This window comes from Maylandia zebra, linkage group LG1 (genome assembly GCF_041146795.1).
Source record: "Maylandia zebra isolate NMK-2024a linkage group LG1, Mzebra_GT3a, whole genome shotgun sequence".
Lineage (NCBI taxonomy): Eukaryota > Metazoa > Chordata > Actinopteri > Cichliformes > Cichlidae > Maylandia > Maylandia zebra.
This window is the reverse complement of record NC_135167.1, coordinates 3711206-3737431: the sequence shown is the minus strand read 5'-3', so window position 1 is coordinate 3737431 and position 26226 is coordinate 3711206. Positions and strand designations below refer to the sequence as shown.

At 40.6% G+C, this 26226-nt stretch overlaps 4 protein-coding genes across 4 annotated transcripts; 1 reads left to right on the top strand and 3 right to left on the bottom strand.

The window, feature by feature from the left end:
- Window positions 1-3886: 3886 nt before the first annotated feature.
- On the top strand, window positions 3887-5913 carry agrp (agouti related neuropeptide). Its single transcript, XM_004539841.2, has 4 exons — window positions 3887-4004; window positions 4879-5095; window positions 5414-5511; window positions 5616-5913. The coding sequence occupies exons 2-4, from the start codon at window positions 4957-4959 to the stop codon at window positions 5805-5807; spliced, it is 429 nt and encodes a 142-aa protein (XP_004539898.1). The 5' UTR covers window positions 3887-4004; window positions 4879-4956; the 3' UTR covers window positions 5808-5913.
- A 600-nt stretch (window positions 5914-6513) lies between these two features.
- Window positions 6514-8539, bottom strand: LOC105941050 (chymotrypsin A). The gene is made up of 7 exons (XM_012920886.1): window positions 8457-8539; window positions 7884-7987; window positions 7717-7796; window positions 7455-7533; window positions 7189-7369; window positions 6826-6959; window positions 6514-6743 (listed from the first exon to the last, which is right to left on the bottom strand). The coding sequence occupies exons 1-7, from the start codon at window positions 8506-8508 to the stop codon at window positions 6582-6584; spliced, it is 792 nt and encodes a 263-aa protein (XP_012776340.1). The 5' UTR covers window positions 8509-8539; the 3' UTR covers window positions 6514-6581.
- A 5776-nt stretch (window positions 8540-14315) lies between these two features.
- On the bottom strand, window positions 14316-16183 carry LOC101483816 (chymotrypsinogen A). Its single transcript, XM_012920891.4, has 7 exons — window positions 16092-16183; window positions 15855-15958; window positions 15688-15767; window positions 15426-15504; window positions 15160-15340; window positions 14797-14930; window positions 14316-14549 (listed from the first exon to the last, which is right to left on the bottom strand). The coding sequence occupies exons 1-7, from the start codon at window positions 16141-16143 to the stop codon at window positions 14388-14390; spliced, it is 792 nt and encodes a 263-aa protein (XP_012776345.3). The 5' UTR covers window positions 16144-16183; the 3' UTR covers window positions 14316-14387.
- A 5301-nt stretch (window positions 16184-21484) lies between these two features.
- Window positions 21485-23595, bottom strand: LOC101469324 (chymotrypsin B-like). Its single transcript, XM_004539842.2, is given in 7 exon segments — window positions 21485-21744; window positions 21872-22005; window positions 22246-22426; window positions 22508-22589; window positions 22989-23068; window positions 23155-23258; window positions 23544-23595. Coding segments are annotated over 7 exon segments (795 nt in total). The 3' UTR covers window positions 21485-21582.
- Window positions 23596-26226: the final 2631 nt, after the last annotated feature.

Sequence of the window (26226 nt, the reverse complement as noted above, 5' to 3'; positions counted from 1 at the left end):
TCTTTCAGCCTTAGTCGCTTAAACTTGCCAGATGTGGTTTATTTTCTACATCTGTTCACAGTTGTGAATTTTCTTTTTTTGATATAGTTAGGGTTGGATCCGGCGACCCTGAGACCTTACTTAGTTTTACTGTGTGGAATTAAAGAAATTATTTTACAGCTACAATATATCCTGCAGCATTAATATTGCATTAACAATATAATCTACAGCATTGACATTGCATTAAGATGGTTATTAAACCTGCTGGCTTTACATTAACCTTTTATTACAGGGGCAGCCATAATAATTGTATACGCACATTTTGTGGTTATTAAAGAGTTAAAGCTCAGTCAATTAAGGAAAGGTCATAAACCTCGTTCGGCGCGATGTCCGGGCGATCTATTGTGTAAGTGACTTGGAGCTATAGAAGGTTAAAACTGCATACACGCTTACAAAACATATAGTACATATAATCTAGAAACAGGCCTGAGCAAAGGCCTGAAACTATTCAGCAACCTGTGGCGTTTGAGTCAAAGGAGCTTGCAAAGAAAAGCGTCTGGACTTCTTTAAGTTGCTTGAAGACGTTTCACCTCTCATCCGAGAAGCTTCTTCAGTTCGCTTAGTAACAGGTGACAGAAGATGTGTCAAAAAGAAGACAAGTCCCTGGGGACCTTCAGGGCCTGGATTCATCGCCATATTTGGACGAAGATGCTAGGGAGGGGAACTTCGGTGTCTGCATTTATCTCTTAAAATTGATCGTTGTCTGTAAAAAATGCAAATAATGTTCTTAAGATGCAAAAACGCGAGAAGGGGTGTCAAACCCTGACATTATAAAAGCAATTGCTTGTGTATTTTTGGGTGGAGATCTATGCTGATTGTGTGCAATATCCATCTCCCTGTGTTCAATAAAATCATTGTTTGACCACACTCTTCGGGACCAGTGTTGTTTTGTTTTCCTCCTCAATATCTTCGAGTTCGGGACAACTGCAATAGGTGTAGACTGCTACTGAGTGTTTCTTCTTCACTCTATATGGGTTTATACACCTCTCTGCATTTAATCATTGGTTATTATTAATCTCCGGCTCTTTTCCACAGTGTGTTTTTGTCCCGTCTCCTTCCCCTCACCCCCAGCCTCCCTGAGTCTGGTTTTGCCAGAGGTTTCTTCCCGTTAAAAGGGAGTTTTTTCCCCACTGTCGCCAAAGTGCTTGCTGATAACAGGTCATCTGATTGTTGGCGTTTTCTCTGTATTATTGAGGCAACTTTGTTGTGATTTGGCACTATGTAAATAAAATTTAACTTGGCCTCTATTTTGCCACAGCAAATTTTAAATAAACCAAGACATGATTGAAGTTCAGTTTTAATTCAAGAATCTATTTCATGAAATGTTTAGTAATTTGTTACACCCCAGCCCAGGGAACCGGCGTGCGACATAAGGAAAATAAAAATAAGGAAAAATGCCCCCACACTCCCTGCTCTCAAGGAGGACGAACCAACAAAAAACAGCTACCACGGATTTCACAACAGCCAGTCAGTTTATTGAGTCCCAAAAGGTAGCAGGCATCAGGGTGAGCATAGCCAAAACAACAAACAGAAACTCTAGAAATGAAATGCAGCTGGCTTACCTTCACAGAAAACCCCAAACAAAAATCACAGGTATCTTACCTGCCTCCCTAACCAAAAACAGGAGAAAAGATTGCCAAAGAAAAATGGCTTCTCACCCCTACAGCTACCGAGTTAAAACAGTATCGACAACTATTTACATCTATATACAGCAAACTATTTACAACACAGGGGGAGATCACAAACATGACAAACTGAAACACAGGGCTTAAATACATAGAGGGAGCAATCAGGGAATGGACAACAGGAGGGAAACACAGCTGGGGCAAATCAGAACTGACGAGACAAGGAAGCGTAACCTGAACACACTGAGATAAGACAGACCTTCAAAGTAAAACAGGAAACACATAACAGTCACGCCTAAAACAAAACACTGACAACATCGAATCATAACAAATTACAGTCACTTTTATACATGGATACATGTCATTGACCACCTGTATATATTCAAGATTCAAGAAGTTTATTGTCACATACACCGTAAAACACAAATGTTAAGCTGCAATGAAATTCTTACTTTGCGAGTTCCCTTTAACACAACTAAATAAACAACTAACTAAAAAAAACATAAAAAAACTCTAAGCATAAAAAATAATAGAATAAAGCGAGTGCTATGGACACTCGCTTTATTACTTGCACCTATTTAGAAGTGCAAGTAGTTATGCAACACTGTCACAGTGTTAACATAATCAGATTATGCAAATATTAAAATTGTTTAAATTGTATGTAGTTGTATTATGATCACATGAAAGAAACAGAACCCACACATGACTGTGGTAAGAGTTCAGGCTGAAACAGGAAGCATGTGAAGACAAACATGTTTATTAAGTCCATTTCCTGCTGATGGGCTGTAATCAGTTGATTCTGAGCGCAGATGCTATGTGCAACTGCAGCTGTGTCCGATCTCATTTGTACTGAGTGCGGCGATGATGTCAACAGTGTGTCACTATTCAGAGAATTGGCAGCATGTTGGCAGACAGAGGATGAGGAGGAGGAAGTCTAACCAAAGCAGCAGATTGACAATAATAGAAGAAACATGAAGGAAGCAGCTGATCTAATGTTCTCCATTAAAGCACCCTGAGAGGATTATTACTGAGTGTACCGAGCTCTAATGAGCACTCAGATCATAACTGACAGCACAGAGGCAAACACGACTACTTTTACTGATTAAGGAACAAAATAAAGGCACATTGAATAAATTTACAATTTACTTTTTTTATCCACATAGTTAATTTTTTTTATTTTTATTTGAACTCACGCAGGCTTATCGAATCAATCGGTCCTGTTTCCTAGATCAGTTCATTTACCACTCTGGGCTGGTAAGAAAAAAGAAGACCAAATTCAGTTAAACCACTATGTGAAAACATTTCAGGCTGGACAAGAACCTAGCCTGCCTTTATATCCTCCTCTGTCATCTATTCTGCAAACAAAGGTACCAAATATCTCAAAAATAACGACAAAAAAGAACCAAAAAAATCACACCAGGGAAGAGTTTGAGCAGGGAGATCCGTACTGGGTCATCTGCCCAACGCTGAGGACCTTAGGTCTTCTCAGAGTCGAGGTGGAGCACAAATCTACTCCAACTGGGAGAAGAAGGTTTCCTGAACACACGCTTCTAAAACTGGTTCTGCAGACCTGAAGTGTCACATCTGCTGCTGCTTCTGCAGGATTACTGTGTTTCAGTAACACAGTGATTCTGTGTTCATGTGTTGCTCTCTCTGACCTCGCTCTCCCTTTTCCTTGCTGCAGATATCTCTGGCTCCAGGGCTTATCTGTCGTATCTGCGGTTACTAGCCTCTGCTTTTTTGTTTGTTTTGCCTTTCTGTTGTCTCCTTGTCTTTTTCACATTCCCCACAACTGGTTTTATTAAAGATTTCTTCTTATTAAAAGGGAGTTTTTACCTTTACCCAGGCAGTATCTGGGTTTCCCTCTGTAAAACACCCGCTGCCAGTCTTTCTATCTTACAAGACTAAGTACCCTGAGGTGATATTTGCTCTGATTTTGTACTAGAAAATAAAGAAAAAGATAAAATAAATAGTTTCCACATAGAAGAATATTGTGTTTTCTATTAGACACTCAACTGTCTGTCCAGTTTTTGATATATTCCTCATTTGTTTTTGTCGTATATAGATGAAAATGGACAGAAGTTACCTTTACGACATAATCACCATACTAATAGATGCCCCAACCCCCTGCTATACAGTCTCACGTATAGTTTAAATTAGCCTTAGAGCTTCCATCATGCTCCATTTGATGTATCTCTGCAAGGTCGCGGGATGATGCACATGCACAGCGGGTGCCATTCCATACCAAACCTGTGGGTCATGTGACCTTCTTCCTGTCCAGGGGTCTTTAAATTGCCCCTCGTCATCTCAGAGAGTCACAGTGAAGAGTCACAGCAACAGGTGAGTCACATCTCCGTCTGGTTCTCTTCTGATTCAGTTTATGTAGGAAGTAAATAAGATTTTATTTATGATTAAAACTGAAGTTTTATTTAAGCCTTCTGGTGTATTAGTGACAATAACAGGAATATTATGCTGTAAAAGAGATTTTTCCAGGGATACAATTTTGTTGTAGAAATAAACATCCACAGTTATCTTTTTATTATTACAGTTGTGTTTTTGATAATTTAAAAAATAAGTTTAATAAAAAGTCAAATTCAGCAGTGTAAAATTATTTTAATAAAACAAAGTGGAACTATGCAGCCTAGTACTAAATGTCCTTTGCACCACTAATGAAACCCAGCAGGAATGATTTTGTTTTTAGCTGCTGACGAGCTTCACTGTGGATGTAAATGACAACGTGCTTAATGAGAATCTCTCCTTGCTTTATGCATGACTTGTTTTCATCATACAGGAAAGTGATTAAAACCAGTGCTGTGGGTTATTGCTAAGGAAGAAAGGGAGATGTAATTTAATATTTTACGGAACAATATTTAATTTGTTTTCCTCCAAGGTTTGCAATCTGCTCAGTGTGGAAATTTCAACAGATTTGGTTATGCATAAGAATAATACTCTGCTGGTTCTAATCTGAAAAAAGAAACACTTGGTGCTGAAATTTATAACTAACATACTCAAACTTATGTGCTGAAAATAAAGAGAAATTCACAAACCAGCAGGTTAGTTTATTTCACGTGGGATCAGATCATATCTGTTATCAAACTTACTCCAACAAGCTCCAAATCCAAAACTTGTTTGGTAGAAAATTTCACACATGTTAGTTGTCTTTGTATCAACTAATGAAGGTTTTTGAATGTCTGTGTCTGTTTTCCTCCTTCAGAGACTCTTGTTGGAGAAACTGAGGATTGTGGGAGTTGTGGTGCAGGTTTTTCTTCTTCTTTTGTCTGCCAGCAGCAGGATGTTTGGCACTGTGCTGCTCTGCTGTTGGTCCTTCGGTCTGCTGCCGCTCGCCTCCTCGCTGGTTCATGGAAACTTACCGCTCGATGAAGGTCCTGTCGCTGGACGTCGCACTGAAACCTCCTTCCTATCTGAAATCGGTCAGTAACATCTCTTCATTCAGAGAGCTCCAACCACTGTCTCTCCAACACACCACGGTTGGCAGGATTAATCCGTTTAACAGTGGAAGCATGAATATTTATAGATAGAAAAAGTAGACCTCTGAACATATAGTTTTCTGTTTTGTCACTATTTTTTTTTTTTTACATCACATCTAGTAAGCCCAATCTTTTACATTTGACTGCAGTTATTTTGAAGTATTTTGAAATTGATTTTTCACATTCAGCAGATTAAACACAATGGATTACGGTAAGCAAAAAAAATGCAAAATACATTCTGCTGTGTTTTCTGATTTGCAGAAAGAAGTCAAGTACCTGACCGCATGCACGAGCCTGCCCTCCTCCCTGTGGACTCTGTAGAAGATCATTTTTTGATGGATACAGGCTCCTATGATGAGGTGCAGCATTTAAACCAGCAGTTTACTCTTTACCTCGTGACTCCCTGTTAACAGGTTTACCTTAACAAAGTGAATTCATCTGCTTGCTGCGTTTATGTTTGCAGGACACGTCTGCAGCCTTACAGCTGCAGGGTCGGGCCATGCGTTCACCTCGTCGCTGCATCCCTCACCAGCAGTCCTGTTTGGGCTACCCGCTTCCCTGTTGTGATCCCTGTGACACCTGCTACTGCCGCTTCTTCAACGCCATCTGCTACTGCCGCCGAGTTGGCCACGTGTGCCCCCCAAGACGCACCTGATAACAAGCTGCTGTGATGAGGAGCGAAGGCAGAGACTCATACAGCAAATATGATCTGTGATCTTTTTGTTTTGTGTCGCATTAAATGTGCTGTAATAAATAACTGATGAGGACAGTGTGTGTAATCATATCAGTGTAACCTGAAGATGTGAAAACACATCTCTATATATCTATCTATGTATGTATATATATAGATATATATATTATATATGTGTGTGTGTGTAGATGCATATGAATTACTGAATGAAGAAAGACAAAGAAATCTATGTGTGGATTGTGCTTTAATCTTGTAAGGAAGTCAAAAAGTGATGCCCACAATCATAACTCTTAACTATATCTCATTCATATTAACGTGTGTTTCTTTATCAATTAAGGAGCATAAAATATTTGGTTTTTTACCATAAAAAATAGTTTTTATTCACTGCTTCTAGTATTTATGTATAGCTAGGCCAACCTGATCCTGGTGCTGCTAAACACCAGGCAAGTCCAACGTAATAAAACTCTTCTGGAGTTCACCACACTTCATTCACCGAATGCTCGATGTCTTAAAATGAATTTCTACAGAAGAGTTTATGTTGGGTCATTTGTCCATTTTTGTCAATGAATACATTAATAATGTTTCTTTAATAGTTGTGATAATTTGTCTGGTCACATAATAAAAACATGAAGATGAATATTAAGGAGAAAAAGACACGTTCTCGAGCAGGTCATTTTCATTGTTTCTGTGTTTTATTGAGGACTAGCTTGGTGCTGAAACCTCTCATATGTGACATGCTCAGTTGGCAGCGATGGTCTGGTCGATCCAGGCACGCAGCTTGGTGACACGGGCATAGACTCCAGGAGTGGAGGTAGAGCAAGTTGAGCTTCCCCAGGACACAATACCAACCAGAGTCCAGGCTCCAGATTTCTCACAGACCAGAGGACCACCAGAGTCACCCTGAGAAATAACACATGGATTTTTAACACAATATAAGAAGCTCAGGATCAGTGCTTCTGTAATTGATGGAGGTCCCACTCACCATGCAGGAGGAGGCTCCGGAGGCTCCAGCGCAGATCATCAGATCAGTGATTTTGCTGCCCCAGTAAGACTGGCAGTTAGTGTTGGTCAGCAGGGGCAGGGCAGCCTGCTGCAGACGGGGTGGTGTGTTGGCAGCTGCAACACACACACAAACACATCAGACATTAGAGACTTTTTTATCATGCTCTATCATTCCTCGTGTTTTAGCACAACTGTTAAAGCTCCACCTGGTGGTCTCATTACAGTCCAAACCCACTTACGGTATATGTGATTGTTTGGAATGAATCCCTATCTAATAATTGTTTAACCGATCAGTGTCTACGAGGACATAATAACAAAGAATAACAGGTGGGTGAGCTCTTACCGTTGTAGCGGGTCAGACCCCAGCCAGTGGTCACACACTTCAAGCCTCCGGGGAAGTTGTCGGAAGTCTCGGCCACACAAACTGGGGAAACACGTGTGCCCAGTTGGGCAGGGGTGGCCAGCTTGATGAGTGTGATGTCGTTGTTGATGGTGTAACTGTTGTAGTTGGGGTGCCTGAACACCTGTTGGGAAGTGACATCGTTATGAGCGGCCAACAAACCCTGACATGTAGCTATGCGATGAAAGCTGATGCAGTGTTTCACCCACCTTGCCGGGAGCCAGGGTCTGGATGTTCTCGGCACTGGAGGAACGGTCGTGCTCTCCGAGGATCACACGGTCGGAGGTCCTGCACAGAAAAGAACAGAAGCATGTGGGCATTTCTGAGATCACCACATTACCTGAAAACTGTTTTTACTTAGTTTTATTCTACCCCAGATACACAGCAATGCCCTCTAAACAAGGATTCTCCTCATCAAACATGACTCTACGTCTTAATTGGAGTTTTCAGTCAAAACCAGCTTAAAGTTACCTGATGGTGCAGTGAGCAGCTGTCACCACCCAGTTCTCATTGATGAGAGAACCACCACAGAAATGGAAGCCGGTGTAGTCCTGTTACAGCAAAATGAACATCAACGGTTAGACATTTCCATCTGATTGTGTGGTGAGCTGTGACAGCGTCTTTGTTTCTTCATTTACCTGGAGGGACACCTGCCAGGGCCAGGAGTGAGGCACTGCCTCCTCACCGTTCACAATGCGGGCGTAACCGGTGATGACAGGACGGATGGCGGGAACTCCGCACCCTGGTGACATCAGAACATCAGGATTATGCCATTAATGAAAATAAAATTAATGTAACTGTCACATTGGCACTAACTGTAAAATTAAACAACATGTTTCTCTCTAATGCTGATCTGCTTAAAACATAATGACACATATACGCCACACAGATCTCTCAGCTGGACCAGATTGTTTAATCCACAATCTGAGAGCTACTTTTCCACAGTTAAAGTTTTATTGTATTTTCATATCATGTTGCATTATGTGATTAAACTGATATAACGCTTTGATTTCCCCATTCTTGAACATTTTTTTTATACCGTCTTCTACTTTTTCTTTCTTCGCATGTAATTCTTAACGTAAGTCAATAAACGAGTCATTAAAATGGAAAAAAAGGAGAATAAATTACAATATATCCGTCACTGCTTCGAAAAAAGACAATTTACAACATGCTTCACCCAATGAGCTATAACCTTAAAGAGTTTGTCTCACCGTAGGCGGTGCCAATGAAGGCGAGGCAGGAGAGGATCCACAGGAAGGCCATGGCTAGATCATGTCAGGGCAACCTATTGGAGGAGCTTTTATACAGCAGCAGTGTGATGTGATTGGATGGAACCAGGGTGGTTACATCTTATCTGGACAGTGGGAGTTTTAACAGGTGATGCTGACAAAGAGCTAAGTTTGATTTTCCAATGTGAGGGACCATGACATTTACACGTGCAGCTGATTCACTGTAAAGGAGTGAAAGAACTCCTTGACTGAGGCTAAAAATAAAGATTTACATCACCATTGACTAATCTTTTATTTTATATATATATATATATATATATATATATGATGTAACTGACAGTGTGCTTAATGAAAACATCTACTGTGTGTTATTGCTAAGAAAGAAAGGGAGATGTATTTAAATATTTTACTGAACAATATTTAATTTGTTTTTTTCTCCAAGGTTTAGACTTTGAAATAATCCTTCTTTATTTAGAGTGGAAATTTCAACAGATGTTACCCACTTCAGTTATACATAAGAATAATAATCTGTTGGTTCTTATCTGAGGGAGAAAAAAAACACCTGGTGCTGAAATTTATAACTAACATACTCAAACTTATGTGCTGAAAATAAAGAGAAATTCACAAACCAGCAGGTTAGTTTATTTCACGTGGGATCAGATCATATCTGTTATCAAACTTATTCCAACAAGCTCCAAATCCAAATCTTGTTTGGTAGAAAATTTCACACATGTTAGTTGTCTTTGTATCAACTAATGAAGGTTTTTGAATGCAGAGAATGAATAAAAAATGTGACTTGGAAGTTTTGGCGTTCCCCCTCTTTCAGGTAAACTGAAGGCTGTGTCTGTTTCCTCCTTTCAGAGACTCTTGTTGGAGAAACTGAGGATTGTGGGAGTTGTGGTGCAGGTTTTTCTTCTTCTTTTGTCTGCCAGCAGCAGGATGTTTGGCACTGTGCTGCTCTGCTGTTGGTCCTTCGGTCTGCTGCCGCTCGCCTCCTCGCTGGTTCATGGAAACTTACCGCTTGACAAAGGTCCTGTCAATGTTTTGAAAAAACAATGTTGGACTCTTTAGTTTTCTCTTGTTCCATCCCCAATCAGACCTGGAGCGACATGTTTAGCCGCATGTTCTCCTTAAATTGCTGGCTTAGTGGTGTCCATAAAACGATGTGGGCTTTATAGATAATTGCAAAACTTTCTGGAGGAAACCTGGTCTTGTTAGGAAAGACAGCATCCATCACACTTTGGATGGAGCAGCTCTCATTTATAAAAATCTGGCCAAAGTTATTAAATCCCCCAAAATGTGACTATTCAGAGTTGGGACCAGGAAGCAGAGTTACAGTCTTACATGTTCTCTGCAGCCTTTCTCCTCCTGTTATCCCCCTAAAATCCCATCCCCTTAGAAACTGTGTCAGCTCCCAAACACCAAAAAGCAAACTCGAAATTTGCAAGATAAACATGAAAAATTACAAAGAAAGACTAATACAGTATCCACATCTGCACCACAGAGTAAAACAGTGAGATGTGGAATATAAAACATTAGGTCTCTCTCTTCCAAGTCTCTGGTAGTACATGACTTTTTCAGTTTTTCAGTTCAATTCAATTTTATTTATACAGCACTAAATCACAACAACAGTCGCCTCAAATTGCTTTATATTGTAAAGCAGACCCTACAATAATATACAGAGAAAAACCCAACAATCATATGACCCCCTATGAGCAAGCACTTTGGTGACAGTGGGAAAGAAAAACTCCCTTTTAACAGGAAGAAACCTCAAGGAGAACCAGGCTCAGGGAGGGGCGGGGCCATCTGCTGCGATTGGCTGGGGCGAGAGAAGGAAGACGGGATAAAGACATGCTGTGGAAGAGAGACAGAGGTTAATAACAGATATGATTCAATGCAGAGAGGTCTGTTAACACATAGTGAGTGAGAAAGGTGACTGGAAAGGAAAAACTCAATGCATCATGGGAATCCCCGGCAGCCTACGTCTATTGCAGCCTGAAGGGGCCTGAAAACTGAAGGCTCTCCCTCCCATTCTACTTTTAAATACTCTAGGAACAACAAGTAGGCCTGCAGTGTGAGAGCGAAGTGCTCTAATAGGGTGATATGGTACTACAAGGTCATTACGATAAGATGGGGCCTGATTATTTAAGACCTTGTATGTGAGGAGCAGGATTTTGAATTCTGGATTTAACAGGAAGCCAAAACAGGAGAAATCTGCTCTCTCTTTCTAGTCCCTGTCAGGACTCTTGCTGCAGCATTTTGGATTAGCTGAAGGCTTTTCATTGAGCTTTTAGGACTTCCTGATAATAATGAATTACAGTCGTCCAGCCTGGAAGTAATAAATGCATGAACTAGTTTTTCAGCATCACTCTGAGACAGGATATTTCTAACTTTAGAGATGTTGCACAAATGGAAGAAAGCAGTCTTCTTTTTTTTAATTGTTTATTTTATTTTCATTTACTGAACACGGGACAGACTTGACTGGGGAAAAGAAAAGGGAGAAAGAAAGAGGGAAAGAAAAAGAGCAGGGAAGAGGAATGGTGATAAAGGGCAAAAACCAACAAAACAAACAGACAAAAAATACAGATATCAATCACCTGGATCACCTGTTGAGAAAGAAAAAAGAGAAAACAAGCAAAGAAAAAGAGAGCAATACAATAAACAACATCATGATGATATATGGGAATATAACAGTAAATACTAAATATTAGACATTATTGTGCAGCACATAAGATCGACAGTGCACAGTGTGCTTTGAGGTAGGAGCCAAAAAGGGTGTAGTTTGTGTGTGAGCACCCGTGTGTACACCTGTGAGCATGAGCGTGCTTGTATTTAAAAGGTTCCTTCATGTAATGATCTGCTAGAGGGTGTGGGGGGCCACAGCCCCGTCCTCCAGGGCATGAAGCAGGTATGGAGGAGATCCAGGCTCCAGATATCCAGAGGCCCAAAGAGCAAAGGAGACCAAGGAAGACAAGCAGCCACCGGGAGTGAGCTGGTGCGTACCTGGACGCCCATCCCCGGACACAAAGAACCACCAATGCACTGATGTCTGAGGGCGTCTGCCACTGGCAGGGGGAGTGGTGGGGGGAGATAGGCCTCCATGGAGGGCCTGAGATGTCCCCAGAGAGGTGGCGTCTGATACCCAACCTGACATATAGACACAAACAAACAGGCACACACAGATACAAACATCCATTCCCACCTTCCTGCTCTCATATGCAAGTCTTACATACTTGTTTAATATGTGCGTTGAAGGACATGTCCTGGTCAAAAATGACTCCAAGGTTCCTCACAGCGTTACTGGAGGCCAAGGTAATGCCATCCAGAGTAAGAATCTGGTTAGATACCATATTTCTAAGCTTTTCAGGGCCGAGTACAATAACCTCAGTTTGATCTGAATTAAGAAGCAGAAAGTTAGCGGCCATCCAGATCTTTATGTCTTTAAGACATTCCTGCAGTTTAACTAATTGGTGTGTGTCATCTGGCTTCATGGACAGATAGAGCTGGGTGTCATCTGCATAGCAGTGTAAATGTATGCTATGTCTTCTAATGATGCTGCCTAAGGGAAGCATGTATAATGTAAACAGAATTGGTCCTAGCACTGAACCCTGTGGAACTCCATAATTAACCTCAGTGTGTGAAGAGGACTCTCCATTTACATGCACAAACTGGAGTCTATTAGATAGATATGATACAAACCACTGCAGTGCAGTACCTGTAATACCTACAGCATGTTCTAATCGCTCTAATAGGATATTATGGTCGACAGTATCGAACGCTGCACTGAGGTCTAGCAGGACAAGCACAGAGATGAGTCCACTGTCAGAGGCCATAAGAAGATCATTTGTAACCTTCACTAAAGCTGTTTCTGTGCTGTGCTGAGCTCTGAAACCTGACTGAAACTCTTCAAATAAACCTCTGCAGATGATCTGTTAGCTGTTTGACAACTACTCTTTCAAGGATGTTTGATATAAAGGAAGGTTGGAGATTGGCCTATAATTAGCTAAGACTGCTGGGTCTAGAGATGCTTTTTGAGTAAAGGTTTAACTACAGCCAGCTTGAAGGCCTGTGGTACATAGCCGATTATTAGAGATAGGTTGATCATATTTAAGATCGAAGAATTAATTAATGGCAGGACTTCTTTGAGCAGTTTTGTAGGAATGGGGTCTAAAAGACACGTTGATGGTTTGGAGGAAGTAATTATTGAAGTTAACTCAGAAAGATCAATTGGAGAAAAAGAGTCTAAATGAATATCAATGGTACTAAGAGTAGCTGTAGATAATATGACATCTGTGGGATGGTTATTGGTAATTTTTTCTCTAATGACTAAAATTTTATTTGTGAAGAAGTTCATGAAGTCATTACTAGTTAACGTTAAAGGGATGGTTGGCTCAACAGAGCTCTGACTGTTTGTCAGCCTGGCTACAGTGCTGAAGAGAAACCTGGGGTTGTTCTTATTTTCTTCAATCAGTGATGAGCCACTTAATAATTGATCAACAAATCGATGAACTCTGCCTTACAGAAACCTGGTTACAGCAGGATGATTATGTTAGTTTAAATGAATAAACCCCCCACGAGTCATACTAACTGTCATAAACCTCAAAGCACAGAGGTGGCAGCAATATTCCTGACCAGCTTATTAATCAACCAAAGACCAAGACAGACATTCAATTCATTTGAAAGTCTGATGCTCAGCCCTGTCCACCCCAGCTGGAAAACTCAGAAACCAGTCTGTGATTATCTATCGTCCACCTCGGCCTTACTCAGAGTTTCTGTCTGACTTCTCAGACTTTTCATCTGATTTAGTGCTCAGCTCAGATACAATAAGCAATGTGGGTGATTTTAACATCTTCTTCTAACATATAGTATAGAAACTGAACATTTAGTGGTGTTTCCTGAAAACCCTCTCTTGTCTGAACATTTCCTGATAACGCTGGTTTTTATATAACAGTTTATATAATAAAAACCTGCTACCACCGCCGAGTTGGCCCCGTGTGCCCACCAAGAGGCACCTGATAACAAGCTGCTGTGATTAGAAGCGAAGGCAGAAACTTGCACAGCAAATACGATCTGTGATGTTTTTGTTCCGTGTTGCATTAAATGTGCTGTCATAAATAACTGATGAGGACATGTTGGAATAGGTAGGGAGGAGTTGTCTTTCCTTTCCTCACAGGGAGATGTCCACTCCTGGAGATGTAAGATGAGCCAAGGGCTGGACTACGTCGCAAATAAGGGAGAAGCCAAGTCTAAACAGTGGCTACGCCTCAACTTTTTAACCAGTCATATTAGAATTCTGTTTGTGTGTCTCATAATAAAAGTGCTTGCTGCTTGTGTGCAGTGGCCTTTCTATGTCTGGACAGAAGGAGGTCTGTGGCACCTTGTAAAATTAACTTGAAACTTGTAATTAACTAATTACATTAACTAACTGTGTAATACATTTTGAAAACTTATACTTTGAGTTTATTTGTCTTTTCTCAAAAAGAAAAATAACCCAACAGTGTGTGTAATCTGCTCAGTGTAACCCGAAGATGTATTTATACGTGAATCACTGAATTAAGAAGGACAAAGACCATAAAAAAGTTTTGCTTTTCTCCTGAACACAAAGGGTTAGAATTATCACTACTAATGACTTAGGTGCATTTTAAACTGAGCCAGACTATTTGTTATTCGCTGCTTCCAGGATTTATGTATGGCTAGGCCAACCTGATTCTGGCACTGAGGAACACCAGACAAGTCCAACGTGACAAAACTCTTCTCGAGTTCAACACATTTCATTCACCAAATGCTCGATGTCTCAAATGAAAATGAATAACAGGAGAAAATGACACCTTCACGAGTAGGTCAGAGTTTTTCAGATTTTCTGTGTTTTATTGAGGACTAGCTTGGTGCTGAAACCTCTCATATGTGACATGCTCAGTTGGCAGCGATGGTCTGGTCGATCCAGGCACGCAGCTTGGTGACACGGGCATAGACTGCAGGAGTGGAGATAGAGCAAGTTGAGCTTCCCCAGGACACAATACCAACCAGAGTCCAGGCTCCAGATTTCTCACAGACCAGAGGACCACCAGAGTCACCCTGAGAAATAAGAATAAATAAGACATTATAAAAAGCTAAATGGTAAATGGACTGGTTTTCTACATTATCTGAGCACTCAAAGCACTTTACACAACTTGCCTCATTCACCCATTCGGCCACGCCCTTTTGTCAATGCTCTTTTGATGCATCGGAGCGCAGCTTTGTATGTTGCCGAAGGATATTTGGCATGCAGACTTTAGCAACCAGGGCTCAAATTGTAATTGTAATTGATGGAGGTCCCACTCACCATGCAGGAGGAGACTCCGGAGGCTCCAGCGCAGATCATCAGATCAGTGACTTGGCTGCCCCAGTAAGACTGGCAGTTAGTGTTGGTCAGCAGGGGCAGGGCAGCCTGCTGCAGACGGGGTGGTGTGTTGGCAGCTGCAACACACACACAAACACATCAGACATTAGAGACTTTTTTATCATGCTCTATCATTCCTCGTGTTTTAGCACAACTGTTAAAGCTCCACCTGGTGGTCTCATTACAGTCCAAACCCACTTACGGTATATGTGATTGTTTGGAATGAATCCCTATCTAATAATTGTTTAACCGATCAGTGTCTACGAGGACATAATAACAAAGAATAACAGGTGGGTGAGCTCTTACCGTTGTAGCGGGTCAGACCCCAGCCAGTGGTCACACACTTCAAGCCTCCGGGGAAGTTGTCGGAAGTCTCGGCCACACAAACTGGGGAAACACGTGTGCCCAGTTGGGCAGGGGTGGCCAGCTTGATGAGTGTGATGTCGTTGTTGATGGTGTAACTGTTGTAGTTGGGGTGCCTGAACACCTGTTGGGAAGTGACATCGTTATGAGCGGCCAACAAACCCTGACATGTAGCTATGCGATGAAAGCTGATGCAGTGTTTCACCCACCTTGCCGGGAGCCAGGGTCTGGATGTTCTCGGCACTGGAGGAACGGTCGTGCTCTCCGAGGATCACACGGTCGGAGGTCCTGCACAGAAAAGAACAGAAGCATGTGGGCATTTCTGAGATCACCACATTACCTGAAAACTGTTTTTACTTAGTTTTATTCTACCCCAGATACACAGCAATGCCCTCTAAACAAGGATTCTCCTCATCAAACATGACTCTACGTCTTAATTGGAGTTTTCAGTCAAAACCAGCTTAAAGTTACCTGATGGTGCAGTGAGCAGCTGTCACCACCCAGTTCTCATTGATGAGAGAACCACCACAGAAATGGAAGCCGGTGTAGTCCTGTTACAGCAAAATGAACATCAACGGTTAGACATTTCCATCTGATTGTGTGGTGAGCTGTGACAGCGTCTTTGTTTCTTCATTTACCTGGAGGGACACCTGCCAGGGCCAGGAGTGAGGCACTGCCTCCTCACCGTTCACAATGCGGGCGTAACCGGTGATGACAGGACGGATGGCGGGAACTCCGCACCCTGGTGACATCAGAACATCAGGATTATGCCATTAATGAAAATAAAATTAATGTAACTGTCACATTGGCACTAACTGTAAAATTAAACAACATGTTTCACCCAATGAGCTGTAACATTAGAGAGTTTGTCTCACCGTAGGCGGTGCCAATGAAGGCGAGACAGGAGAGGATCCACAGGAAGGCCATGGCTAGATCATGTCAGGGCAACCTATTGGAGGAGCTTTTATACAACAGGGATATGGTGTGATTGGATGGAACCAGGGCTGTTATAGGCAACATCTTATCAGTGGACAGTGGGAGTTTTAGCAGGTGATGCTGACAAGCTGCAAAGTTTGATTTTCCAATGTGAGGGACTAAGACTTTTACATGTGAACCATCTTGAGGTCTTCTTGAATTCTTCTCTCAGCCTTCAGTGCTTCTCCAGCTTTTCGTGTTACCTCTTTCTGATGGTGCTGTCATTCAGTATTGCTTTGTCTGTCACTACAACTGTCTTCCTCTGCTTGTCCATCACTACTATGTCTTCTTTGTTAACCATCACCTGTTTGTCTGCCTCTGTCTGGAAATCCCACAAGATCTTAGCTCGGTCATTCCCGACCACCCTAGTGGGTGTGTCCCATTTTGACCACTGGACTTTCATGCCATACTTGGCACACATGTTCCTGTATAATATGCCAGCAAGTTGATTATGGCGTTCCATGTATGCCCTGCCTGCTAGCATCTTACACCCCACTGTTACGTGCTGGGTGGTCTCAAGGCCATCCTTAAGGCCCTTCACATAGGAGTGGATGGAATGGAATGCTCTGCGCTGACCACTAGTTGGAGCAAAGGACCCAAAATTTGTGTTGCACTGGCTGCTGCACTCTGCTTGCATGCCATGTTTTTTTGCAGCCACTCTACCAGATGAGCCTGCTCCTTGTCATTACAAAACATGCATCTCTCTGACTTTATATCCTCTATGAGAGATCGTGCCATGATTAGTGCCTCCATGCTGTGTAGAATTTCAGGATGTCAGCCACTTCCTTTATCTGCTGGTGCATCCTGTGCCGGGGCCTGTCCTTCTTTCTGGGGATCCTTCAGGTAGCCATAATGGGCGTCATAGATGCTCATGGAGTGCAGTCTGCTTCTTCAGCAAGTTGGCGTGCATCAGGCCTGGTGCTTTATACTGGAGACCCTTTCTTTGATGTCTGCCCCCGTGATGGTTGCTATGGTCTGCTCTTAGACCAGCCATTATGAGCATTGACTGGCCAAGAGGTTTTAGCTTGGCTTGCTGTATAGTTGGCTAACTTCCTTCCTTCTACTTTGATATTCTCCTTCTGCTTGTCTGTAATGCAGCATTCACATCCCTCACATTGTTTTGGTAACCGACTACAGGTTTCAGGTTTCCAGCTTCGCCACAATCTGTTGGCTCAGCCGCTCTCCGTACTTGGTGCTCAATCTTGGGTGGGGATGAAAGTATCTCCCCCCTGACCTACTAGTTGTTTTGCTGTCAGTCCGTAGCTCCTGTTTTTAGCTGTTTAACGTCTGTTGTTGCCTGACATTTACTTTTTCATGGGTTACATCAAACATTAGTCAGTGATTCCTGACAAATGTTAGTAAATGAGTAAAGGAAAATTTTAAAATAGTGTTAAAATAAAATAAAACTATTTAGAAAATCTAAATCCTCATATATATTTTTTGTTCCCACTCTTGATCTTCCTCCTCTTATTTTTGTGAAACTAATACATTTTTTGATTTATTTTTAACTCAATTCCAAATGTTTGAAATCAATTAACAAAATGTAAAAAAATGAGGGCATAAACACAACCCATACATTAATAGCTAAATTATTAATATTCACAAGACTAACTGCTGCACTTTTTACTTCTATTGAATTTATTTGTGAAATTTGAAAGCAAAGCTGCATGTTTAACAAAACTGTTTTTTTTTTTATATATAATTCACTTAAATGTAACATGTAGATTATTGCTGTTAATATTTGTAAATGCATCTGTAAGAGCTCTCAGTTGATTGATTTATTGAACTTTAATTTTTTTTTAAAATTTGGGATTGAACTAATTCAAGTGTGTTGTGTTAACATTAAAAACAAACTGAAACAATTACTTTAGTTTCACCGCACTTCTTTAGTATTTTTGTCCACTCTCATGTTTCCAGTTGGTTCCTGCTGTTATCTGGGTATTGACCTCCATTTTTCTGAAACAGGTGTGCATTTCCCAACATTGAGTGTTTATCAGCAGCAAGTGGACTTAAACATTTTGTATGTGTTCTGACATCAACATTCTTATTATTCATTATTAGTATTTCTTAGTTAGTATTGTTAGGATCTGATCAGATGATGCAAAAAAAAAAAACAAAGCAAGAAACAAAAAACAAGCAAATACACAAACATCTGCCCTAAGATGCACTAATGGGTTTTGAAGAGTTTGTGTAATCATTAACATGTTTAACCTATTTAAACAGCTCTGAGAACCTGGATAGTTTTATTGGCCTGAGTTAAAAATGAAAGAAAAAAAAGAAAAGTCATGTTTATGTGACAAATGAAATGAGTTCCAGCTCTGCAAGCTTTACGATGTCAATTGCTGTTTAGTTTTTACAATGAAAAATCGATGTGGAACACCTTTTAGCCTTTTCATGAGATGCCATTTTTTGTGTGTGTCTTGTGATGAGTATAAATAACTGAACTGGATAGATGTGAAGTGAATACTTCAGTTTGAAACATCCTTCAAAGGGAGTTTTTATCTGTTATTGAAATAAGTAAAACTGTTTGGAAAAGATGAATGTTGGTCCTCGTGTTTGTTTTCTGTCATCAAGAACAAACTGAACATCTAACTGGTAATCAGCAGAGGCGGCTAACACAGACACACTCACATTCACAACAATGGGCAATTTGAATCACCAACTGACCTAACCCCGCTGTAGCAAACTGTAGCTTATTTTGGTTTGTTGTTTGTTTTTGAAATGAAAAAATATTGTCACATCTATTCTTTATAGCCTGTAGCACATTTAAACAACAGAAGCTCACCCAAAGTCCTCATTTACATTCCAGGTCTCTTAATAAACACAGAATCAATATATAAGAAAACTGTGTTGGTGTTCATTGGGCAAGATAACCCCGAGTTCGCCTCCAAAGCATCTGTCATATAAATGTTATGTAAAAAGCACCTATGTAGAAAAAAAGTGTTTGTATGAATGTGTGAATGACGCATGTTGCATAAAGTGCTTTGAGTGCTCAGAGTAGAAAAGTGCTGTATAAGAAACACTCCAATATCATTTAAATACAGATTGTGGTTTTTAAATGTAATTTTTTTTATTTGGCCACTTACAGTGAGTCAGAGGCAACTTAAGCATATCTACATAATTACCGCAAGAAGACACAAAAGTGGTTGAGTAATTAAAAGTGATGAACTTGAGAATTACTGCTTTGGGAACCAAATGGTAGTGTGTCGAAGTTTCTCAGACCGGCAGCAGAAGCATGCTAGTATACTGTGTGACTCCTGTTCACAGCTCTGAGTGACTGCTACTGTTTCTGATGCAGTTTGGTTTTTGGTTTTTTGGGATGTTTTTTTATTGTTGTTGTTTTGAGGGGGTTTATTTGTTCCATTGTTTATTTTGTAACAAACTGGCACAGTGGACTCTAAACCAAATATTTAAAATGCGATCAAAGTCAGACTTTCAGCTTTAATTGTTTTACAAAAATTTACCATGAATGTTTTAAGAAACCAGCAAATAATCCCATTTTCAGAGGTATAGAATTAATGGAAAAACTGACTGACATTATGACTAAAGAAGCAGACAATATCTGAAGTGTTGAACTTGTCTTTTATAGCTTTTCACTATAATTTTAATGTAACCGTAAATATGAGATGTTAGCCATCATTTTCCTGAAAACGGAAATAAAGCAATTTAAAAAGAGCAAGAACAAAATTTTAGTCGCTTGTCGTGGCAGGTGTAACACTATCAACAACTACAATCAAAATACGCCTGTGTTAACAACATGGTGTGAACTACTGTTTACACGTTTCAGTTATTAAACACAAAACTGAAGACAGAGAGACTCACAAAAAAGCAGCAGCTGACGGGAAGAAGCGCAGCATCGGTGATGTCCGTGGGTTCTACGCTTCACTCATCACAAAGGATTTTTTTATTCAAGTATTAAAAACAGTTCTTATGAAATTACTATTATTATTGGTTTGTTCAGTTAATTGTGAGGCTATTAAACTGGGGGACTACGTCTATATCTATCCACTCTTTGGTTTACTTAGGCGAAAGTATAAAATCTATGGCTCTGTTCAACAAATTATAGACTAACTGTATGTTTCCCGACAGTTTGAAGGGAGCCAAAGTTTATTAGAAATTAAATCAGGATTCTATTTTACTCTGGAGCTTAAATTTTATTTATACAGCACCAAATCACAACAACAGCCGTCTAAGGCGTTTTATATAGTCAGGTAGACCTTACAATGATACTTACAGAGAAAAACCCAACAATTATATGACCTTTGGCGACGGTGGGAAGGAAAAACTCCCTTTTAACAGGAAGAAACCTCCGGCAGATCCAGGCTCAGGGAGGGGCGGCCAGCTGCTGTGACTTACAACCCTCAGTAAGAGGTGGAAGCAGGGCTGAGTATACTTGCGTCTCCTTTAGAGTACCTGGCCTTCTTGGTGCTTGGAAGGTGCCCATCCAGACTCCATTACGGACATCGGGGGAGCATGCTTGGGACAAGCGTAGTCTGAACCCGAGTGATGTTCTATTACTCAGCTCCTGTGTTAATAACTCTTATTGATAAGGAAAACCATGTTCATGCTGCAGGTTGATTTTGTAATCAAACCATCAAATGTCTTGGACACTCAGCTAGAGAAAGGGACTGTGCTGTCAGCTGATCACCACCTAATGGTGACATGGAGCAGGCGCCAAGTTTTATTTTGCAGGCATTTTAATCTGTAATAAATATGTGAAACTGTAAACAAATACTTTGATTCCTTTGGAAAAGTCTGTGCATCTCTGGAAACTAAAGGTGAGCGCATTGTTGCTTTTCTTTGTAATGTTTTTTGTTGTTGTTGTTTGTGTGTTGTTTTTAAATGTGCTTATAAATAAATCAATTGATGTAAATATGAAAAGATGCTGATGTTCAGTCTTGTTCACATGTTTAACATACTACAGTTTATTAATAGTGGGGTTTTTCTCATGTTATTTCTTTTTAGGCCATTTACAAAAACACTTTCTTGTACAATGTCTTTGTTAAAGAGTGAAACAACTTACAAAGAAGACACACAAACATACGCAAGAAACACACACATGCACAGCCCTAATCTGCTTTTAAGACTGATGTAGCTAATTTTGTGGAAAAGTAATCAAGCTGACATGCTCACATGCTGTATGGTGTGGGCGTCTGAGAGAAGGGCGCCATGCTGTGCTGCCCTTTTAAGAAGTGATGAAATATGCTAAAGCAAACTCAGTAAGCAAAGTAGATTCAGGCTCTGCTGAAAGAAGTCAAAGTCTAACACAGTCTCTGATTTTCAGGTTTTTTATTATCATCGATGACCTGGGTCCACACTCTGATGTCACACTTCTGGGGTCTTATGGGGTTTGTGGGTGTCCCTGGTGGAGGAGGTTTAGCTGTTTAGCTTTTAGTTGGAAGCCAGGATCTGGTCGACCCACCCACGGAGCTGGGTGACTCGGGCGTAGACAGCAGGAGTGGAGGTGGAGCAGCGGCTGCTTCCCCAAGATACGATACCAACCAGAGTCCACACGTTGTCCTTTTGACAGACCAGAGGTCCGCCAGAGTCACCCTGAGAAAGAGAGTAATGAACAACAAACAAGACCAACAGGTACGTGGAAGCGTCCAACACTAGAACGGGACAAAGCGTGTGTGAAGAAAATCTGGAATGGTTTCCAGGTGGGTGGGCGGGTCCTTACCATGCAGGAAGTGGCACCAGCTCCACCGGCACGGATCATGACGTCAGAGATGTTGCTGCCCCAGTGTTTCTTGCACTCCGCGTTGGACAGCAGAGGCAGGGCGGCCTGCTGTAGGTTATTGGGAGTACTGGGAGCTGTGGGACAGTAACCATGGAACATTTTTGTCATAAATGCCTGTCACACTGATAATACACATAGTTTGTCTGATAATATTTCTGATGGAGAAATACGTGAACCACAACTTTTCCAACTTGACAATTTGAGCAGAATTAACTGTTAGCAGAACGTTTTTGTTGGCTAAAGAAAGAAACTGCAATAAACTGCACTGAGGGTTAAACTCAGACTGCCCTCTCCTCCTGTGCAAGACATCTCACTGTTGTAACGAGTCAGATCCCAGCCGGTAGTGACGCATTTCATGCCAGCAGCGAAGCTGTCGGTAGTGTCGGCAAGGCAGACGGGAGACACGTTGGTGCCCAGGCGAGCAGGGCTGGCCAGCTTGATCAGGGTGATATCATTGTTGATGGTTTGGGGGTTCCAGCTGGGGTGAGTGAAGACCTGTGAGAAGTATGGAGGGAGGGGTTAGATATGGGAAAAGTGCATGCTCTGAAAGCTCGTTGGTTGATGATTGGTTCTCACCTTGGCGGGCTTCAGCACCTGGATGTTTTCAGTGGAGCCATAACCCTTATTGTGCTCTCCAACAATCACATTGTGGTAGGTCCTAGCAGTAGGATAGGAATGCAACTTTTAAATGTCAAAACACACAATGAAAAAGTGTTATTATTCAGTCCACAGACACGCTATCCTCATACCACAAATACCTGTTGAAAGGGAATTTATCCATAGCAGTCCAACACAAAAGCAACGTTGTCTGTCTGTCAGACAAAAAGTCTACAATAATCAGCTGTTTTAGGAATTTAATAAGCCAACTGTAAACCTCGAGCTGTTTTTATGGGTTTGTATGTTTGTGCAGAACTGAGTCACACAAAGGAAGTCGCACTGTCGGTTTGAATAGATGCATGATATTTGTCTGACTCGTTTTTTAAACTGTTGCATCTTAAGCAGCAACCAGCCGCAGACAGATGTGTGAGCTGATGTGCTGAGGTTTTCTCGTGCTGACCTGACGTTACAGTGAGCAGCAGTCACCACCCACTGCTCGCTGATCAGAGATCCTCCACAGAAGTGGAAGCCGTTGGTTTGCTGTGAGGAAAACAAGAGCAAACTGAGATAATGAAGAAGAAGAAGGAGAAGAAGCTGCTTGCGATTGCTGAGGTCAGCTGACTCACCTGCAGAGACACCTGTCAGGGCCAGGAGTGAGGCACTGCCTCCTCACCGTTGACAATGCGGGCATAGCCAGTGACCCGGGGAGGGATGGCAGGGGTGCCACAGCCTGAGGTTTTGACACAAAGAGAACAAACCAGCAGAGTCACACTGACTGTTTGAAGTACTTCAATATCTAACTGCACAGTAATCTTTGCAACTGAGAGCTGATCATCTCACATGCAGTTACTGTGGCCCGCCTAAACTAATAATCAACTTTTTATTAAAAAAATAAGTTTCACAGATCTTCTAATTCATGCAGCAGTTACACATTTAACTTTTAAAAAGTAATAAAAGTGCAGAAAACTTGAGTCAAACTCAAACTTTGAAAGAAAACTGAACCTGGCACTCTCACCGTAGGCAGCGCTGACAAAGGCGAGGCAGGAGACGATCCAGAGGAAGGCCATGGTGGTCATGGCGATGAAGGGTCAAGCTGCTGTTTTATCCCTGCAGCGTGTTGGACCGTAGCCAATCAGAAGTGTCTTACAGTTTCCTCCTCAAGTTATCAGAGCTCAGGCGATCGTGGGATTCTCATGACCCTGACGAGCAGCTCTGTGATTGGCTGAAAAACGTAAAAAACCAAAATGTTGACGACTGTTTTACTCGGGAACATCTATAGGTGCTCATGTAGTTTTATCAAAACCCAAGTTTGTTAAATTAAGCAGATGGAAAATTCAAGAAAACGATGAGAAACGAGGCTGAAAACAGGTTTAATTTCCTGCTGTTTAAATACAAACAATGTACTGCAATCAAACCAAGTATATGGAGTGTATATATGTTTAATCAAAACCAGATTATATACAGAAACGAGTCATATTCAGCAGTATCTTAACTGCATTTTAACTTGTCTTCATAGTATATAGTTATCTTTATTTGCTTTGCTTTGTGTTTTCCATCATGTTTCTGTATTTATCTCCTGTTTAAAATGCATACGTGCTCGCTCTGCGGTAATCTACCGCTGCTTATAAATGTAATCTCGGAATAAACACGTCTCGATATGACATATTGTTTTTCTATTAGTGGAGCTTCAGTTTAGAGCTGGAACAACGCAGCTCAGTGTGAATGAATCAGCTTTTGATTTGAGTGTGTCGTGCTTGCTAAATCCACTTGGAGTAACAGATGAAATAAATAGAATTTCTATTGAATAACAGAGCACCAGATATCTGTGGTCTAATAAAACTATTAGGCACCCATCACTTTATTTATTGGGAAACAAAATGATTCATGTTTCTGTGAATCAGATACTACACAACATTTTTTTTTTGTATAAATTAAATGATAAAACCCTTTTTGTACCTTGATTAAGAGTGCAGTATTTATTTATTAGTCTCTTTTCCCCTGTCATGTCTATGTTATTCTACTAACACTGTTAATGCTTTGTTTAACCTTAAGGCTTAACCTTTTAATGGAGAATTGCAGGGATTAAAACATCATTTTTATGATGCTAAACAAGATAAATTCAATTATTTTAACCTTCAAATCACCACAAGTGGACATTTATGACTCAGCTGTATGTTAAAATGTGCTGTTGTGATCATTTAATGGGAAAATGCTCCCTGTCAGTTTCAGTTTTCACAGGTATTATATTTTATTATATTAGTGTAGCTAAAATTACAGGGAGTATCATAGGGTTTGTTTGTTGATTGATTTGCTTTGAATTTGTTTAACTATTTTAAAATTTGTCATTATTTCCACAGTTATGGTTTAATAAAGTGTGAAGTAACAAACTATGCAGAAAGAGTGGGACTAATTGTTGTTCATCAAACTTTTACCTGGTCACATATTCATATTATAAATACTAGCCAAAGGTAATGAATAATTTACTCAAACTTGCCATAGGTTTTATCATGTTTTCACTAGTGATACATATAATATTTGTTTTGTAAGAAGTAACTGACACAGACTGTTTAAATAAATGTAAATGTGTTTGAACAATTTGGTTTTTACCTCTTTTTTTTGCATAAATAAAATAAACTCCCCTCCTTTAGTTCATTAAAATATCTGGGTTGCTTAATGGTTGAGCAAACAGTCTATTTCCACCAGGCTGACGGTGCACGCTGCATATTTAGACAGTACAGTCGGGCAGCTGTGACTCTGACATGTTGCTTTTGTGAGATTATTAATAAGATGTGAACCAAGAAAAGTAACACATTTAAAATTAGCATTAAAAATATGAACATTTTAACTGCCAAAAGTTTCTGTTGTTTCAAGTTTTTCTAACACAAAAATGTGAATCACTTTCATACGATAAGATAGAACTTTATTAATCCCGAGGGATTAATAAAGTTCTATCTTATCTTATCTTATCATACAGTATCTCAACTGACTGGCTTTGGTTTAAAATTCACTTGATTCAGTTCTGTTTATCTGGACCACAGTGTTTATTTGGATCTCTTTTTTTAATTCTGCCTGGGCTATTAAAGTGCTTCACCTCAGAATATCAGGATCCAGATCCAGCCTCTGCTGGTCCTGAAAGTGTTGCTGTGAAACGCTCGATTGTCAGCACCTGAAGATTGGGAAACCTTGTTTCCATGCACCAGGTTAATGATTGGTCAGAGTGAGGCAGGTGGAGGAAGATCACTCATTGGTTCATCTAATCTCAAAGGCTCTATGACAAACATTTTTCTCAGCTTTTTGTACTTTTTGTACTTTTGCCGAGGACTGCTGTATCACTTCTCCTGAAATCCACCACGATAACTGCAGTAAGACTTCTCTGACACCAGGGGGCAACACGGAGTCAACAAAGACTTCAGCCACGTTGGATCCTGCGCGCTGCGTGTGAGTCTTTTAAACTTTCTTAATGAATTTGTAATAAATGACGAACATTAACATTTTTTCCTTTTGTTGTTGCTCCAGAAAAAATGTCACTGCAGTTAAAATCTTTTCTTTTTCAAATAAAACCTGTCCCATAACCAATTATTGTTTTTATAAATGTATAAAAACAATAATTTATAATTTATAATGTATAATTAATTAAAATAATTAATGAAAGCAAAGAAAGAGACACACACACACACACAGACACACAGAGAGACATA

What these genes read in the sequence shown, in the direction of transcription:
- agrp (XM_004539841.2), top strand. Translation starts at nt 4,957, where the DNA reads ATGTTTGGCACTGTGCTGCTCTGCTGTTGGTCCTTCGGTCTGCTGCCG. An exon ending in CTCCTTCCTATCTGAAATCG is followed by an intron (nt 5,096 to 5,413) that starts GTCAGTAACATC and finishes TCTGATTTGCAG; the next exon opens with AAAGAAGTCAAGTACCTGAC. An exon ending in ATACAGGCTCCTATGATGAG is followed by an intron (nt 5,512 to 5,615) that starts GTGCAGCATTTA and finishes TTATGTTTGCAG; the next exon opens with GACACGTCTGCAGCCTTACA.
- LOC105941050 (XM_012920886.1), bottom strand. Translation starts at nt 8,508, where the DNA reads ATGGCCTTCCTGTGGATCCTCTCCTGCCTCGCCTTCATTGGCACCGCC. An exon ending in GCTGCTCACTGCACCATCAG is followed by an intron (nt 7,534 to 7,716) that starts GTAACTTTAAGC and finishes TTTTCTGTGCAG; the next exon opens with GACCTCCGACCGTGTGATCC. An exon ending in CCGGAGCCTCCTCCTGCATG is followed by an intron (nt 6,744 to 6,825) that starts GTGAGTGGGACC and finishes GTTATTTCTCAG; the next exon opens with GGTGACTCTGGTGGTCCTCT.
- LOC101483816 (XM_012920891.4), bottom strand. Translation starts at nt 16,143, where the DNA reads ATGGCCTTCCTGTGGATCCTCTCCTGTCTCGCCTTCATTGGCACCGCC. An exon ending in CTTCATTGGCACCGCCTACG is followed by an intron (nt 15,959 to 16,091) that starts GTGAGACAAACT and finishes TGATGTCACCAG; the next exon opens with GGTGCGGAGTTCCCGCCATC. An exon ending in AGACCCTGGCTCCCGGCAAG is followed by an intron (nt 15,341 to 15,425) that starts GTGGGTGAAACA and finishes ACTTCCCAACAG; the next exon opens with GTGTTCAGGCACCCCAACTA.